Genomic DNA, 16,682 nt, shown 5'->3' on the forward strand with positions numbered 1-16,682 from the left:
TTAAGGTAACGAGGCCAAGTGCAAACCCCTGAAATGATCCTCTAGCTCTAGTCAACACATTCTTTGGCCACATGCATTTTTCTTTTTAACTTTCGACCAGTGGGTGGGGAAAGTCTGATTTCTGCAGCAGGATCTGCTTTTCACGAAAGCACAATGACTGGGTGTCAGTGGCTTTCCCCTGTAATTCTAGCTACTCAGGAGAATGAGATCTGAGGATCACGGTTCAAAGCCATGCCTGGCAGGGAAGTCTGTGAGACTCTTATCTCCAATTACCTACCTAAAAGCCAGAAATGACAATGGCTTAACGTGGTAGAACACTAGCCTACCACTAGTATCCAGTACTAGTCCCAAGGCTGGGCCAGTGTCCAGCCCCTTCAGTACAAGCCTCCGGACTGGCATAAGAAAATTCAGAATTGCAGTGAACAAATGTTGCACCTGAGTAAACTATTGTTTTGTTATTTGTGCTTAAAATTCAGCTTTTGCAAAGCAGACCATGGCAGAAGTGAAGTTCCAGTGGAAACTGAGGAATCTCAGGCAATAATGTACAACTTTTTCAAATGCCAGACCTCAAACACTCAGAGAAGCAAGGAAGCCTGAGGTGTAGCTTGAATCTTGCTGCTCTGCAGAAAATGGAATACAAATCACACTAAGAAATACTATGGTGTTCTTGACATGAGGTGCCCACAGTTCAGGCTTTCACTAAGCTGGTATACCACTGCTTGGATGCAGAGCAAAACAAGGACAGAGTCACTGGTAACAACCAAAGGCCATCCCCTGCTTCTGTCCCCTGCCGACATTGTCTAGGAAACATTGGTACACTATGCAGAACTTCTTTTACCAGATGTGCTGAGTTTCTGCTAGGCCAGGCATTGGGTTCACTTTCCATTTTTACTTTTCATATTTAGTTGTTTTTCTCCTGGTTTGTTTTTCCTGTGGACTCTTCTTTTATTTGTATTCTATGATGAGCACTCTCACCCCATCACTGCTGAGGAGTCAGATGAACCCTGCTCTCAGTGCACGCTGCCCTAGTAGATATTAATTGAGGTCCAATTGAATACTTCTCCACTCCACTCTAACGCCTGGACCTCGGCCTTGGCAGCTTAACCTGATTCTAGAATTGAACCCCAGAGCCCCTGTGTCACATTTAGAAGGTGGGTTTCTTTCTATGCTGTCTGGCAGGTACACCTGCAGCTGTCACTAACATGCTTTTCACAGTGGATACTGGTGCTGAGATCTCGGCCTTAGGCTCTGATACAGGTTTGACTTGCAACTGGGTGGGTTGCAATGCATGACTTGTCCTTGGCACAATGCAAGGGCCTATTCTACTTGTTTTAGTGCTCTGGAAAAGTTTTCTAAAGCAGTTTTGAAAGCTTGCAGCAAGAAAGCACCAAGCTCATTGCTGGTCTCATAAACCTCTGGGTCAAAACCCCCGAAGAGTGGTGTGGAGGTGCGGATGTCTTCCCGGTTGGCGTGCAGCAGCACAGCACGCAGTTCTTCTGCAATCATGGCATATTTCTGCTGATCGAATTTGGACATGGCCAGCTCATCCTGGGGATAAGCAGCACCCTCCGGGTAGCATTCCTTGGGCACTGGGAACTCAATACAGCGCAGCTCAGGGAGCTCACAGAGTGCAGAGAAGAGGCGCTTGAGGGCACTGGCTGACAGTGGATTGCCAGTGAACTTGAACTCCTGGAGCTGGTGGCAGGAGCCCAGGCCCAGGATCATCATGCCCACATGGCTATCCGTGATGCCACATTCCTCCAGGGTCAGTACCCGCAGGGTCTGGGCAGCCTGGCGCAGGAGCTTGAGGAAGGAAGAGGGATATAAGTGAAGCAGATTGTGTCCACTGAGGTCCAACACTTCCAGGTGGGAAGCATGGGTACAATCTGCCAAGAAGGTCATGTCTTCACGGTTCAGAGCACAGTTGGCCAGGTCCAGCATCCTCAGGGGTGTTCTGAGGGGGCTGTAGAGCAGGCAGAAAGCAGCACAGGTAAAAGGAAGTCCCCACGTTTGTAACAGTGGATGGGAGGAATCCATCCCCTTGCCTGTCACTGGCCACACAGACCACACCCTGCCAGGCAAATCTTGTCCTCACCTGACTGCATATAGTCTGTGAGAATAGTTTGTGACACATGAAGCTACATGAAATGCAAATGTCTGTGTCTATAGATATGGTTTATTGGAACACAGGCTCGTTCCCTTGCTCTTATGCAGTCTACAGCTGCTGGGCCTGCTGTGTGGTCCAGAATTAACCTGAACCAAAGAGACCTTTGTCTTCATCTCACTTAAATGGCAGGGTTTTTTTTGTTGTTTTGTTTTGTTTTGTTTTTTGTTTTTTTACCAACAACTGCTTTCATGTTGAAAGAAGTTATGTACATAGTCCTGAAGAGAACATCCACACTGAAAGCTTGCTACAGGGGAAATGAGGAATTAGTAAGAATAAAGGTGTCATTACTCTAACAACAGAAGAAGGGAAACCCAGAGATCCCCAACTGAGACACCATATCCCCAAGTCACTAATTCTGATTTAGTTGGTGTTAGCAGCCAGCTTCAGCAAAGGGGCAGCTGGGCCTAGCCTCTGACTCTGTCCCTCCCTGTCTGTTTTTGCCTGCTTCTCTTGATAGCATAGCTGCAGAAGGGTGAAACCACTGGCTTCTGCCATATGAGAACTCTGCTTGTGGAGGAGCCTGGGCACTCTCCCCAGCCCCCACTGTCAGCCTGAGTGATCTGGTGCTAACATCTGCCCCAGACAGGATGACACTGCAGCCCCACAGTCAGCTGACAACCTTGAGCCACCTGGCTGAGCCAGGTTTCTATTCCTGATCTGAGATAATGCCAACCACACAGTGTTGGGAACATTTTTGCACCACACGAGGCAACCACAGGAATCACTGTAGTTAGTTCTGCCCCGAGAAGCTACCTTATAGACCCATTTGTTAGCACGTTCTTTTTACACACACCACTCCTCCTTCCCGATCCCCACAAAGCTAGGGACAAGAGCCAGGTTTTTAGACATACTAGTCAAACACTAGCATTAAGTCATGTTGTAGCCCTTGCCCTTGCTTTGTTCTTTCATTGTTCAAGACCAGGACTCTACTCCAACTCAGTAGTTGACACGTTTGCTCATTGGCTGGCACTCTGTCTCTTGAACTACATCTCCAACCCTCAGATCTTGGTTTCAGTTTTTTTTGGTGATCTTCCTTCCTCCCTCCCTCCCTCCCTTCTTCCCTCCCTCCCTCCCTCCCTCCTTCCCTCCCTCCCTCCCCCCCCTCTCTCTGTCTTTGCCAGTCCTGGGCTTGAACTCAGGCCCTAGGCACTGTCCTTGAGCTTTCTGAAGGCTAGCATTCCACCACTTGAGCCGCAAGACCACTTCTGGCTTTTTCTGTGTATGTATGTATTGCTGAGGAATCGAACCTAGGGCTTCATGCATGCTTGGCGACCACTAGGCCATGCCCTGATCCCCCTGACTTGCTTTTGGAAACAGTCTCCCTATGTTATCCAGGTTGGCCTTGAACTCACAATCTTCCTTCCTCAGCCTTCTGAGTGCTGGGCTTGCAAGCAAGGTTACTATGCCCACCTAGAGCATACTCCTGCTAACTTAAAAGCAGTCTCCTGAGGTCCCTTAGTTTTCCGACTCTCTCCTGGTGCTCAAACTCAGTCATTCTCCTTCATTTCTCTCCTGCTGCTCTGCCCAGTGTAGCTCCAGATAGCAGTGAGCTGGGGGCTTTGCGAGTAAGCAGTTCCTCTCCCTATCCCTCAGTGCCTCTGCAGCCTACCATACCAAGGACCAGAGGGCTTGCCCCACCCCTCTTCTGTGCAGTCTCTGAGACTCACCCAAGCAGAGTCTGGATCTTCCCTGTCACCGTGGAGAAGGCCACACTCAGCTCTACCAGCTGGGTCATGCGACTGAGTTCCCTGGCAATGGAAGCAAGGAGGCAGTCTTCACCCTCGGAAGTTGGGACACAGGTGAAGGGTGCGTCAAAGGCCTTGGTGGGGAGGGTGAGTGAGGTCAGATGAGGAAAGCCCACCTGGGTTAACAACTGCTGCACATGGCCAGCGTGTAGCCGCACATTGTGTACCACCTCCAACTTGCGCAGCTCACCCGGCCTGGCCAGGCCCAACACCTGCAGAAGCTGCACGGGGCTCAAGCTGTCTGCCCGCAATGAGGGACAGTGCATCTGCAGAGGAGCCAGACCTGCTGGCCTCAGGGCCTGCATGACTATGTCAAAGTTGCCCTCAGTGACAAAGAGGTCAATGCAGACTTCAATGGGTCGCCTGATTGCACAGAGCTCTGCCTGCAGTTGGCAGCACATCCGAGCCAGGAGCTCAGTGCGGCCCCACCTTCCCAGAGCCTTCCCACAAGGGCATCGCTGCACCTGCACGTCCCGGATACCCGAAAGATCAGCTCTCTGCAGCCGACGGCTCCTGCCCTGCAGGGCATGGTCAGCCAGGCCTCGCACACAGGCTTCCAGGCATGTCTTGCAGGCCCGGTCTCGCAGGTCTTCAGGGTGGTCAGCACTTGGCCCCAGTAGGACATTTAGCCGGAATTCCTCCAGTGGCCAGCAGCCCAGCACAGCACGGGTTACTTCTGCTTGTTCCCGCAGGTAGCTGGCCTTGAACAGCAGTGGGTAAAGATTGTAGGCCACATTCTTCAGGCTCTCCACAGCCACGTGGGGATAGGACACAAGGACTTCAGCAGAAATGAAGCGAAGAGAGCTCATTGTACTCTGGACAGGAGGCAGACTTGGACTGCCCTTGTTGATCCTCCCCAAAGTGTGTGCCATTCAAACCTACTTTTTGTTGCTCTTTCCGAGAGTAGCTGGGCTTTGGACAACAAAAAGAGCTGGCCCTTTCAGTCATCTGACTGACTGCTATTTTGGGCCTGGTACGCTTGTTTGGCTGTGACTGTGGAGGCGTCTCTCTATCTCTTGGCACCCAGCTAGTGAAGGCAGAGCAGCTTAGGTCCTGGTGCTCAGTGTGAGGCTGTTCAGAGACTGAGTTTAAGGATTTTTTGGCAAAGGTGGATTGAGGCCTAAATACCACCCAAGCAATTTAGCTGTCCACCCCATCCACGTCCAAGATGGAAAATAAGGACAGAGCCTTTGGTGGCAGGAGCCTTCCTTTCCACTTACACTCGGAAATCAGGGGTGGTGGGCCAGGAATGGGGTACAACCATGTCCTGAATTTCAGAAAATACAAAGAATGCTAACCTATCAGTATGTGTCCTTCTCTACATCTCTTTCTTCCTGATAGCCCCAGGTATCCTGCAGCTGTTCGCTTTTCAACAAAGCAAGTGGTTTCCCTGCAGGCTGGAATGCTGGATGAGCAAATCAGGTAGTGCCTCAGGTAAATGTCCTGTGGGATGTTTTTTTCTCAGCCAGGCCTAGTGAAAGTTAAGTAAGTGTTGAATACCTGGATGCTGTTTAAGAATGGAGAGAGATTGGAGCAGAGCTGTGACTTGAATTAAACTCTTGGAATATAACAAGATCTGTGTGCTTTTCAGTAGGTCTAGACTTCTGTGGCCTCCAGGGCTAGCGTGAACTGGCTTTAGCTATGATTGACTTCAATTCACCTCTCAGTTCTATAATTTGGTAGAGTTCACATCTTTCCATCTGAAGTTACTTAGTGATGAAAACACCAGTGATTTCATTCTCATGTAGAAGACATTCCAAGGGGGCTGGGAGTTTGGCCTAGTTGTAGAGAGCTTGCCTAGCATGCACGAAGACCTGGGTTCAATTCCTCAGTACCACATGCATAGAAAAAAGCCAGAAGTGGTGCTGAGGCTCAAGTGGTAGAGCTCTAGCCTTGAGAAAGTCCAAGGACAGTGCTCAGACCCTGAGCTCAAGCCCAGGACTGGCAAAAAAAAAAAAAAAGAAAAAAAGACATTCCAAGGCTTTTAGGAGCAGAGTGTCAGGAACCACTTATTTCATATCATACCATAGAAACTGTGCAACAAAGTTAAAGGGAAAACAGTGATTTAGTCTAGACAGGACATACATAAAATGTTCACCACAAGGACTGATGATTCCAGATGGCCGCTTCTCTCTTGCACCTTACTTCCTCCATGTGTTCAGATGCTGAATTAGAACGTCCCCAAAAGTCAACCTGTGAGACCTGAAAGGATCAGGAAGATGGAATGCCTCTTCCCTGAACTCTCAGACACTGAGTCTCCAGGAGTGGTCAATTAGTCCTGGCTTGAAAGACCTCAGATTCCTACCCTAGGTGTAGGAATTTTCTGGGACATGTATATCACATGATTGATGTTTGTGACTTCAAGATTGCTGTGAAGTCACTTTTTCTGCACATACGCCCTAGTACCCTTCTCTTTACTTTGTAAAACAGACTCAGAACACCTGAAGCTTCAGGAAGACTTCAGACTCCTGGTGCCCCAAACCTCAATTCCACAGTCTGGTGTCTGTTACTGCCCTGCCCCTGGCCACTGTGGGTTGTGACAGAGTGGGCATAAGGAAATATTATGGGCATAAAGATATGAAGGTAGAAGGGGGTAATAATGTGAAAATACTAACAATGAGTATGATTAGAATGAAAAATAATGGAGTGAAATCCAGCTAAAATACTTAAAGAAGTATATTGTCGATGCAAATTTCTATGGGCTTGTGGTCATAAGAGATAAAACGGCTACAAAACAACAAAGAACGGTAACCATGGGAACGGCCAAAACCCGGGCACATTTAATAGAGTAATCATAAAACAGCTAAGAGCCCAGACACCTGGCCATGGACGGAGTAACTGGCTAGAGTAAAACACCAACAGACCCCTGGGCAAAACCAGAGAGAGACGTTTCTGAGTGTAACTAATCCAAAGCCAGCAAGGAGGAGCGAAGGACCTAGCATGAGGGCGAGCACTTCTGCTGGCCTTAACCTGGACTGTGGTTCAAGGATCTTTGGCCTGCAGGAGATGCACCTTGCCCAAGAGGACTGATGAAGATTGAGACTTGTCATTAGGCCTCAGAGCTTACACCACAGCATGACTGGGAGCTGCGTCCAACAACCAACCGGCAGGCCCTGCTCAACTTCTGGACTAAGAGATGTTGAAGTGAGCCCAGCGGTATGCTAGGACCAGAATTTAGTAACTGCGATAACTCTGCTAAGCAATGTTAAATCAATAAACTGTTTATATCTCATGGCCTGCCTCTGGTGAGTTACTTCACGTGCTCATGACAGGGAGCTTTCATGATGACCAGCCCTTCTCCCTCCCTGCAAAGTCCCAAGCAGTGGTCTCTGCTGTAGGGACACCCCACCCCCACCCCACAGAAGGCCCTGTCAGAATGTTGGCTTGGGCAAATTACGTTCTGAGCTCAGCAATGGGCCATTCCAAGTGGCCAGAAACTGAGAATGAGGACGAAAAACAGCATGGCCAAGGGCAGCTTGATCTTTGCAAAGGAGAATAAGGGAAATTCCAGGAGTAGAGATGAACCTGTCACCTGTTTTGGTTTGTTGCTGGATAGGTCAATTAAAATTGAATTGTGCAACTATATTCTTATCAGGAACTGAACAAAGAGGGGGTCTAGAATGTGGTTTTCCTTCTTCAATGATTACAGATAACTCTGATTCTATAAACCTGCTTGCCTGCTTCTTTGCAGATAGATCCCACCTGTGTGTGGCTTTTGCCTTTATAAACGCAGCCCCATTGATGCTCAGGGATGTCTCCACTATCCTGACAGTGAGCAACAGACACTGGCAGCCAAAAAAAGAGATTCCTGTAAGGAAAATGGAGGACAATGGCAAAGGGGAAAATGGAGAACAATGGCAAAGGGGCACAGACCTTCCCGCAGGATTGGAGGTTGTGCAAGGGACTGGATTTTGGGGTAGGTTTATAGAGGACTTAATAATGAAGCAAAAGTTAGAAAATGAGTTACAGTCTCTTGGGCACCCACGGCAATGTCTTGGCCAGGCCCACAATGGAATACTCCATCTTGGGGCTAGGGACTAGTATCCCCTGGAGACCAAGGTCAGAGTGACTGGCCAGCAGACAAGCCAGTGACCATGTACCTGGCACTTTGCTTGACCTTGGGAAATAAGACAGGACTTAATCCTTCAGTTCCTAGCCCAGTTGACCTACTGTTGACGACTTTTATTGCCCTAGGTTCAAGCCCCACCTGGGAGGCTGGTATACCCAGCATGAGGGTCCTGAGTAAAATCTTCTTACCATGCTTTAACAAGCGCCATTGTGTTTTGAAAATACCATCACTGATTAAAAGTACTGCTGCTGACTCAGAAAAGCAGGGTAAGAGGTCTTATTTTCCACAGGACTACACCCAACTAGTTGTGTACAGTAGAGTATAGCTCTGGCCTTCCATCAAGTGTTGCTTTTTTTTTTATGTCAGTAGTGGGACTTGAACTCTGGGCCTGGGTGCTGTCTCTGAGCTCTTAATTTCTTTTTCTTTTTCTTCTTTTCTTTCTTTCTTTTTTGATTGGTCATGGGGCGTGGACTCTGGGCCTGGGAGCAGTGCCTGAGCTCTTCAACTTAAGGTTACCACCCTACCCTTTGAGCTACAGCACCACTTCCAGTTTTCTGGTGGTTAATTGGAGATAAGAGTCTCATGGTCTTTTGTGCCCAGGCTGGCTTTGAACTGCCATCCTCAGATCTCAGCCTCCTGAGTAGCTAGGATTACAGGTGTGAACCACTGTGCCCGTCTTAATTTGGTTCTTTTTTTTTGCATTTTTTATTGTAATTAGTAAAAGGGTTACATGATATTTGCCAGATAGAAGGTGCATTAATTCACATACATTGATACCCTTTCACATGTCTTGGTACCCATTTCCCTCCCCCACTTAATTTGGTTCTTAAATGCCCCTGTTCCCCCACCCCCCCACCCCGACCAAAGCCCATGCATCAAAGGCTTGTTCTTCAGCTAGATGCTGTAGGGGAAAAAGTAGAAAATTTTAAGAGGTGGAGCTCAAATTGGGTGTGGTGGTGCTCTCTGATAGAAGGTGTCTCCAGTAGGAGGTGATAGTGTAGGGTAGTGTAGGCCCAGGGCCCTCCTCTCCCGTAGCTTAGCATGCAGGACTAGGTTCATTTGGCCAAAGCAATAAACAGTAATAAGTGCTGGCCCAGGACCTCTTCCTCCTGCCTTTAGTGTGTTCTCTCTCTGCACAAGCAATACCAGGTATGTTGATTAGGGCAGTGAATAGCTATCTCCCACCCAGCCATAAATCTGCCATGATGAAGCCCTTAAGCCTCAGGTCCACCCAAGGTCTCTGCCTTCTCTCCACTTCCTCTAGATCCAGGTTCTATAGGTCCCCCTAGACAATAGCCAGCACTTATGTGTGTGAGGAGTCTTGCTAGCTCCTTTAGGTAGCAAGCTTTCCTTTCTTCTATGTGACTAGTGTTTGTTTGTGTAGTTTTCTGGGATGGCGCTTACAGGAGGTTTTCTCTTTCTCCCTTGCCATGAGGTGAGCCACTCTTCTCTGCTATATACTCCTGCCATGATGTACGAGCTACTGCAGGCTCAAAGCAACAGGGGTAACTGAATATGAATTGAAACCTCTGAAACTATAAACCTTTTCTTTTTATTTAGATGTTAAAGTAATGGAAAGTTAATGTAAATACAATGTATTTTCGTCAAGGAAAGGGCAAAGGAAAGTAGGCAAGGTATTTGAAAGGCTTGTAAGAACAAAGTTTTAGATAGTTTTTTTTCCCCAGTCCTGGGGCTTGTATTCAGGCCTTGAGCATTCTCCTTGGGCTTTCTCAAGGCTAGAGCTCTACCATTTGAGCCACAGCACCACTTCTGGCTTTTCTATGTGTGTGGTACCATGCTCCCAGTCCCTTGAGACAGTTTTTTAGACCCTCACCCTTTTCCCCAAATTGTGTGATGTGCCCTGTGTTGGCCCCATCCTCGTTCCTGAAACTGCAATTTTCAGTTCTGTGAGCCAGCATGCTTGCAGGCAGGACCAGGAAATGTGGGGCCTGCCCCCCAGAAAGCTTTATAATATAAAAATTCTGGGAATATGTGAAGCCACTTAGAAAGCCCCATTGGAATGTGAAAGATACACCATGGAGACATTATGTTCTGAGCCTAGAAATGGGGCTGGCGGGAACCTAAGTGGCATAGCCAAGGGCAGGTTGACCTTTGTAAGGCAGAAAAAAGGAAGTTTCTAGGATTTAAGTCAAACCAGTTCTAGTGGAAGGAAAGGTCAATCAAGGAGATGAATTGTAATCGTTTGTAATCAACTGCTAATTCTGCTTGCATTGTGTAAATGTAAACTCTCACAATGATAGGTCCATTTTGTACAGCTGCAAAACAGCCTAGATGATTACGTATTGTAAAATTACTGGCCACAGTGTGTGGTATGATTGTGTGTGTTTTCCCGCCTGCCCGAAATAGGACCAATGAGAGACTTGCTTATATGCCTGGTTTTTAAATGTTTTATTTTATTTTATTGTCTGGTTAATGTATAGAGGGGTTACAGTTACATTCATTGGATAGTGGACACATTACTTCTCACACATTGATACCCCTTCTCATGTTTTTGTCTCCATTACCCTCCCCCCACCCTTCCCAATCATCTTGTTTCCCCCTTCCCTTCCCTATTTCAAATAAACAAATAAACATATTTACAATTTACCAGGTAACAGAGTCAGATACAGTAACCACATGAGATTAACCATAAGGAAAAAAAAGAGAAAAGAAATAAAATAGTACATTAAGAACAATAGTCATAAAGATAAACCTTGTTTCCATATCCTAGAGTTCCTTTCATTACTCTCATCCTATATGACCTTATATGCATAGGTTCTGAGCTATTGTAATCTTCTACTAGGAGAGTCCTAAGTGTGTACTAATTATTACAAATGAGAGAAGCCATGGAGCCATGGAGCCTATGTTCCTTTGGGTCTGACTTCCTTCACTTAATATGATTTTTTCCATGTCTTTCCATTTCCTTACAGATAAGGCGATGCCATTCTTTCTGATGGCAGCATAGAATTCCATTGTGTATAAGTACCACATCTTCTTGATCCACTCATCTACTGAGGGGCATCTGGGTTAGTTCCCTATCTTGGCTATGATAAATAGTGCTGCAATGAACATGGTTGTGCTGGTAGCTTTAGTATGCCCTTGTTTCTGGACATTTGGGTAAATGCCAAGGAATGGGATTGCTGGGTCGTAGGAGAGTTCTATGTTTAGTCTTTTAAGAAATCACCACTGCTTTCCATAGTGGTTGAATGAGTTTACACTCCCACCAACAGTATAGTAGTGATCCCTCCTGGCCACATCCCCTCCAGCATCTGCTGTTATTAGATTCCTTGATAATGGCCATTCTAATCGGAGTGAGGTGGAATCTCATGTTGTTTCCATTTGCATTTCTTTTATGGCCAGAGATGTTGAGCATTTCTTCATGTGTCTATTGGCCATTCTTATTTCCTCTTCAGAGAAGCCTCTCACTAAGTCTTTAGCCCACCTTTTAATGGGATGGTTGTTGCTTTGAGGATTGGTTTTTGAGAGATTCCATTTTTTGAGATGTAGATATATTTTAGATATGAGGCCCTTGTCTGTTTTTTTGGCTAGTGAAGATCTTCTCCCACTCTATAGGCTTTCTATTTAACTTGCTAGCTATGTCCTCTGCTATACAGAAGCTCTAAAGTTTAATGCAGTCCCATTTGTCCAAGCTTCCTTTAATTTGTTGTGTTTCTGAGTCTTTATTAAGAAAGTTTCAACCTGTGCCAAGGAGACCTGGTATATCTCCTATCCCTTCCTGCAAAGTTTTTAGGGTATCTGCTTTTACCTCAAGGTCTTTGATTGATTTGGAATTAATTCTGGTGTGGGGTGACATAGAAGGATCCAACTTTAGTTTTCTGCAGGTGCTTAACCAGTTCTGCCAGCACCACTTGTTAAAGAGGCTGTCTTTCTTCCATCCTAGTTTTTTTTTTGGCTCTTTTATCAAAGATTAGATGGCCATAGGTCTGTGGGTTGATTTCTGGGTCTTCAGTTCTATTCCATTGGTCTGCAGGGCTGTCCTTGTGCCAGTACCAAGTTGTTTTGATTATTATAGCTCTGCAATAGAGTCTAAAGTTTGGTATTGATATTCCTCCAGTGCTGTTCTTTCTGCTAAGGAGTGTTTTTGCTATACAAAGTCTTTTATTTTTCCATAGGAATTTTTGGATTGTTTCTCATATTTCCTTAAAGAATGACATTGGGATGTTGATGGGTATTGCACTGAATTTATAGATAGCCTTTGGCAGGATTGTCATATTCACGATGTTAATTCTTCCAATCTAGGAGTATGGGAGTTTTTTTTTTCCACTTCCTCAGTTCTGCTTTAATTTCTTATTTCAGGTTTTTAAAGCTCTCATCATAAAGGCCCTATACATCCTTAGTTAATTCCTATGTATTTTATTTTCTTTGAGGGAGCTGTGAAAGGAGTTGCTTTCTTGATTTCTGTCTTGCTCTTCTTGTTGTTGGCATTACAGGAAAGTCTTTGATTTTTGAGGACTAATTTTACACCCTGCTACTTTGCCAAAGTTTCAAATCAGCTCAAGCAACTTAGGAATGGAGTCTATAGAGTTCTTTAAATATAGAATCTTGTCATCTGCAAAGAGGGAAAGTTTCACTTCCTCTTTCCCTATTTGGATTCCCCTTTATGTTTGCTTCTTGCGTTATTGCTCTGGCTAGGAATTCTAGTACTATATTAAAGAGGAGTGGAGAGAGTGGACATTCTTGTCTTATTCCCGATTTTAGAGGAAATGGCTTTTGCTTTTCACCATTAAATATAATGCTAGCTGTAGGTTTGTCATACACAGCCTTTATTATACTGAGGAATTTTCCATGGATTCCTAGTTTCTCCAGAGCTTTCAGCGTAAAGGGGTGTTGCATCTTGTCAAATGCCTTTTCTGCATCTATTGAGATAATTTTGTGATTCTTGTCTTTGCTCCTGTTGATGGGATGAATTATATTATGGGATGAATTATTGCATGTATTGAACCAGCTTTGCATCCCTGTGATGAATCCTGTTGGATCATATGTATAATTTTTTTGATGAGTGGTTGAAGATGAGTGGCCAGTATTTTGTTGAGACATTTTGCATCAATGTTCATCAAAGAAATGGGTCTATACTTCTCTTTCTTTGATGAGTCCCTGTTTGGTTTTGGGATGGGGGTTATGGTGGCTTTATAGAATGAGTTTGGAAAAGAGCATTCACTTTCAATTTAATTGAAGAGTTTGAGGAATATTGGTGTGAGCTCTGCTTTGAAGGCCTTATAGAATTCAGCTGTGAATCCATCAGGTCCTGGGCTTTTCTTGGATAGGAGGTCTATTATTGCCATTTTTATTTCATTAGTTGAAATAGGTCTGTTTGGTTGGTTTAGATCTTCTTGGTTCAGTTTGGATATGTCAATTTTGGCTAGAAATTCGTCCATCTCTTATAGATTTTCAAATTTTTGGCATAAATGTTTGAAAAGTATTTATGATGCTCTGGGTCTTGGTAATTTCTGTTGTGATAGCTCCATTCTCATCCATGATTTTGTTTATTTTGGGTGCTTCCTTCTTGTTTTGATTAGATTTGCTAAGGGTCTGTCAATTTTGTTATTTTTTTTCCCCAAAGAACCAACTCCTTGTTTTGTTGATACTTTCTATGGGTTTTTTTTTTCTGGACTCTCAATTCATTTAATTCTTCTTTAAATTTAATAACCCTTCTACTGGATTTGGGATTGGTTTGTTGCTGTTTTTCTAAGAGCTTAAGGTGCACCGTTAAATTGTTGGTTTGAGATTGCTCCAATTTGTTAATATAGGCACGCAGAACAATAAATTTTCCTCCAAGTGCTACTTTTGCTGTGTCTCAAAGGAGCTGGTATTTTGTGTGCTCCTTTTTGTTAAATACCATAAACTGTTGAATTTCTGTTCTGATCTCCTCAATGACCCACTGGTGATTCCACAATGTATTGTTCAATCTCCATGAGTTACAGGGTTTTCCTGGGTGGAGACTTCTGTTTAATTCCAATTTTATGCCATTGTGGTCTGAGAGAATGCAGGGAATAATTTCAGTATTTCTGAATTTGCACAAGTTTGCTTTATGCCCTAAATGTGTTCTATTTTAGGAAATGTTCCATGTGTTGCTGCAAAAAACAAAACAAAACAAAAAACAAAAACCCCCGTATATTCTGGTGTTGCTGGGTGGAATAATCTTCAGATGTCTGTTAGGTCTAGTTGGTCTAGGCAGCTGTTCAATTCTGAGGTTTCTCTGTTGAGTTTTTACCTAGTTGATCTATCCAGAGGTGACAGTGGTCTGGAGGGTCTGCTCTCAGCTGGCGGGGGAGGGGCTTCCTTCCCAGTGCCTGTCTGTGCGGTGTGAGAATGTCTTTAGTGAGGTATTCACACTTTCCCTTGGTTTTTGGCTCCTTTTTCCATGCACATCTGTCTGTAGCTGGTCAGATGAAGATTTCCGCTCATAGTCACCGGGTCTGCTGAGGTAAATAGGTAGAAGGCTGTTGATCACTCAGGCTCTGGTGCCTTTGTCTTGACGCAGCTTCTCTGGGGAGTGGCAGGTGCCACAGTTACGGTGACCTCCACTTACTCCATGGCCTCCAATATTGCCGTAGCCTCCACCACCACCGTGGCCTCTGCCACCGCAGCTGCTGGTGTGGGCTCAAAGCGGTCTTCTTAAGCAGGCTGCCTGACTTTTTCCTCTCTGACTGAGATCTCTGTGCTACTTCAGCTTATTTGGTGTCAACTTTAGCTATAAACTTTCTGCTAGACTGCTCAAATGGTCTTGGCGAGAGCTCAGTTAAGCTGAGCTCTGTTATCTTTCCAGAACCCTCCAAAAAGTGCTTGGTTTAAAATGACTAGTTACTATTGTCTCTGTGTATAAATCCCCTTGCCCCATGTAGGAGGTAACTATGATCAACTATCTGACTAGTTGGGTGTAGTCCTCTGACAAATAAAGGACACCTTTCCCTGTTTTTCTGAGTCAGTGGCAGTATCTTTAATTGATGGTGATATTTTCAAAAATTAGGGATCAACAGGCTGAGTTGAAGCCCCACAGGGGAAGTGAGACTCAAAGAAAGAGTGGACATGTGGGCATGACTCTAGCACCTCAGGGGCCCTCATGATCCTTCCCTGGGCGCATTTTGGTCCAAGTGCCCTGTTCCACCTCATGAGTGATCTTCAGATCCAAGGCCACAGAGTAAGTTTTCCTTCTAGGCAGCAAGGTCCATTCCATAACTGTCTGATGCATATGCCTCCTCTCTCCCCCTCAGACCTTTCTTCTTCTTTTTTTTTTGTGGGTCATGGGGCTTGAACTCGGCCTGAGACCTTCAGCTCAAGGCTACCACCCTACCCCTGGGCCTGGGCAGTGTCCCTGAGCTCTTCAGCTCAAGGCTACCACTCTACCCTTGAGCCAAGCCCCATTTCTCATTTTCTAGAGGTTAATTGGAGATAAGCGTCTCAGGTTCTTTTTGCCCTGGTTGGCTTTGAATCTTGATCTTCAAATCTCAGCCTCCTGAGTAGGCAGGATTACAGGTGTGAGCTACTGCAGGCTTAGATCCTCCTCCTCCTCCTCCTCTTCCTCCTCTTCCCCTCCTCCTCCTCCTCTTCCTCCTCCTCCTCTTCCTCCTCTTCCTCCTTTTCCTCCTTCTCCTCCTCCTCTTCCTCCTCCTCCTCCTCTTCTTCCTTCTCTTCTCCTCCTCCTCCTCTTCCTACTTCTCCTCCTCCTCTTCTTCCTTTTCTTCTCCTCCTCCTCCTCTTCCTCTTCCTCCTCTTCCTCCTCCTCCTCTTCCTCCTCTTCCTCTTCCTCCTCCTCTCCTCCTCCCTTCTCTCCTCCTCCTCTTCCTCCTCCTCCTCTTCCTCCTCTTCCCCTCCTCCTCCTCTTCTTCCTCCTCCTCCTTTTCTTCCTTCTCTTCTCCTCCTCCTCCTCCTCCTCTTCTTCTTCCTTCTCTTCTCCTTCTCTTCCTTCTCTTCTTCCTCCTCCTCTTCCTCTTCCTCCTCCTCTTCCTCCTCCTCTTCTTCCTCCTCCTCTTCCTCCTCCTCTTCTTCCTTCTCTCCTCCTGTTCCTCCCTTCGCTCCTCCTCCTTTTCCTCCTCCTCCTCCTCTTCCTCCTCCTCCTCATTCTCCACCAGTCCTGAGACTTGGACTCAGGGCCTAAGCATTCTCCTTGGGCTTTCCTCAAGGCTAGGACTCTACCACTTTCTCCACAGTACCACTTCCAGCTTTTTCTCTGTGTATATGGTGCCAAGAAATCAAACTCTGGTCTTCGTGCATGATAGGCAAGCACTGTACCACTAAGCCAAACTCCCGGCTCCCAGACCTTTCTTCTTCCTAAAAACATTTTAGTTGTTTCTGATAGGGAAGTAAAATGAGGCCTAGTTATAGCCATGGCTGGAGAAAGAGCCCCTGAGACAAGATGGCCATTAACCTTCCCTGAGCTGAGCTGAGTCTTGTCAGCATGTATGGGCTTTAATAAGAACTATGGCACTGGGCATGGTAGCTCATACCTGTAGTCCTTGCTACTCAGGAGGCTGAGACCTGAGGATCATGGTTCAAACCCAGCCTGAGCATTAAAGTCCCTAAAATCTGTGAGACTGTTATCTCCAATTAACCACAAGAAAACCAGAAGTGGCGCTATGGCTCAAGGAATAGTGCAGTAGCCTTGAGCTGAAGAGCCAGAGTTCAAGTCCCACAACCAACATCAACAACAAAATAGCATCATTGAATCTTTTCATAATCTGTT

General features: G+C 45.8%; 1 protein-coding gene across 1 annotated transcript; it reads right to left on the reverse strand.

Moving 5' to 3' along the window:
• Window positions 1–1,252: 1,252 nt before the first annotated feature.
• On the reverse strand, window positions 1,253–4,736 carry Lrrc14b (leucine rich repeat containing 14B). Its single transcript, XM_090332180.1, has 2 exons — window positions 3,835–4,736; window positions 1,253–1,963 (listed from the first exon to the last, which is right to left on the reverse strand). The coding sequence occupies exons 1-2, from the start codon at window positions 4,719–4,721 to the stop codon at window positions 1,318–1,320; spliced, it is 1,533 nt and encodes a 510-aa protein (XP_090188306.1). The 5' UTR covers window positions 4,722–4,736; the 3' UTR covers window positions 1,253–1,317.
• Window positions 4,737–16,682: the final 11,946 nt, after the last annotated feature.

The sequence above is a fragment of the Megascapheus bottae genome, chromosome 4, assembly GCF_031878675.1.
Source record: "Megascapheus bottae isolate mThoBot1 chromosome 4, mThoBot2.hap1, whole genome shotgun sequence".
Lineage (NCBI taxonomy): Eukaryota > Metazoa > Chordata > Mammalia > Rodentia > Geomyidae > Megascapheus > Megascapheus bottae.

Bases quoted from the DNA above. Each gene is read 5' to 3' on its own strand.
- Lrrc14b (XM_090332180.1), bottom strand. From the start codon at position 4,721: ATGAGCTCTCTTCGCTTCATTTCTGCTGAAGTCCTTGTGTCCTATCCC. The intron at 1,964-3,834 runs GTGAGTCTCAGA...CCTGCTCTACAG, and splicing joins AAGATCCAGACTCTGCTTGG to CCCCCTCAGAACACCCCTGA.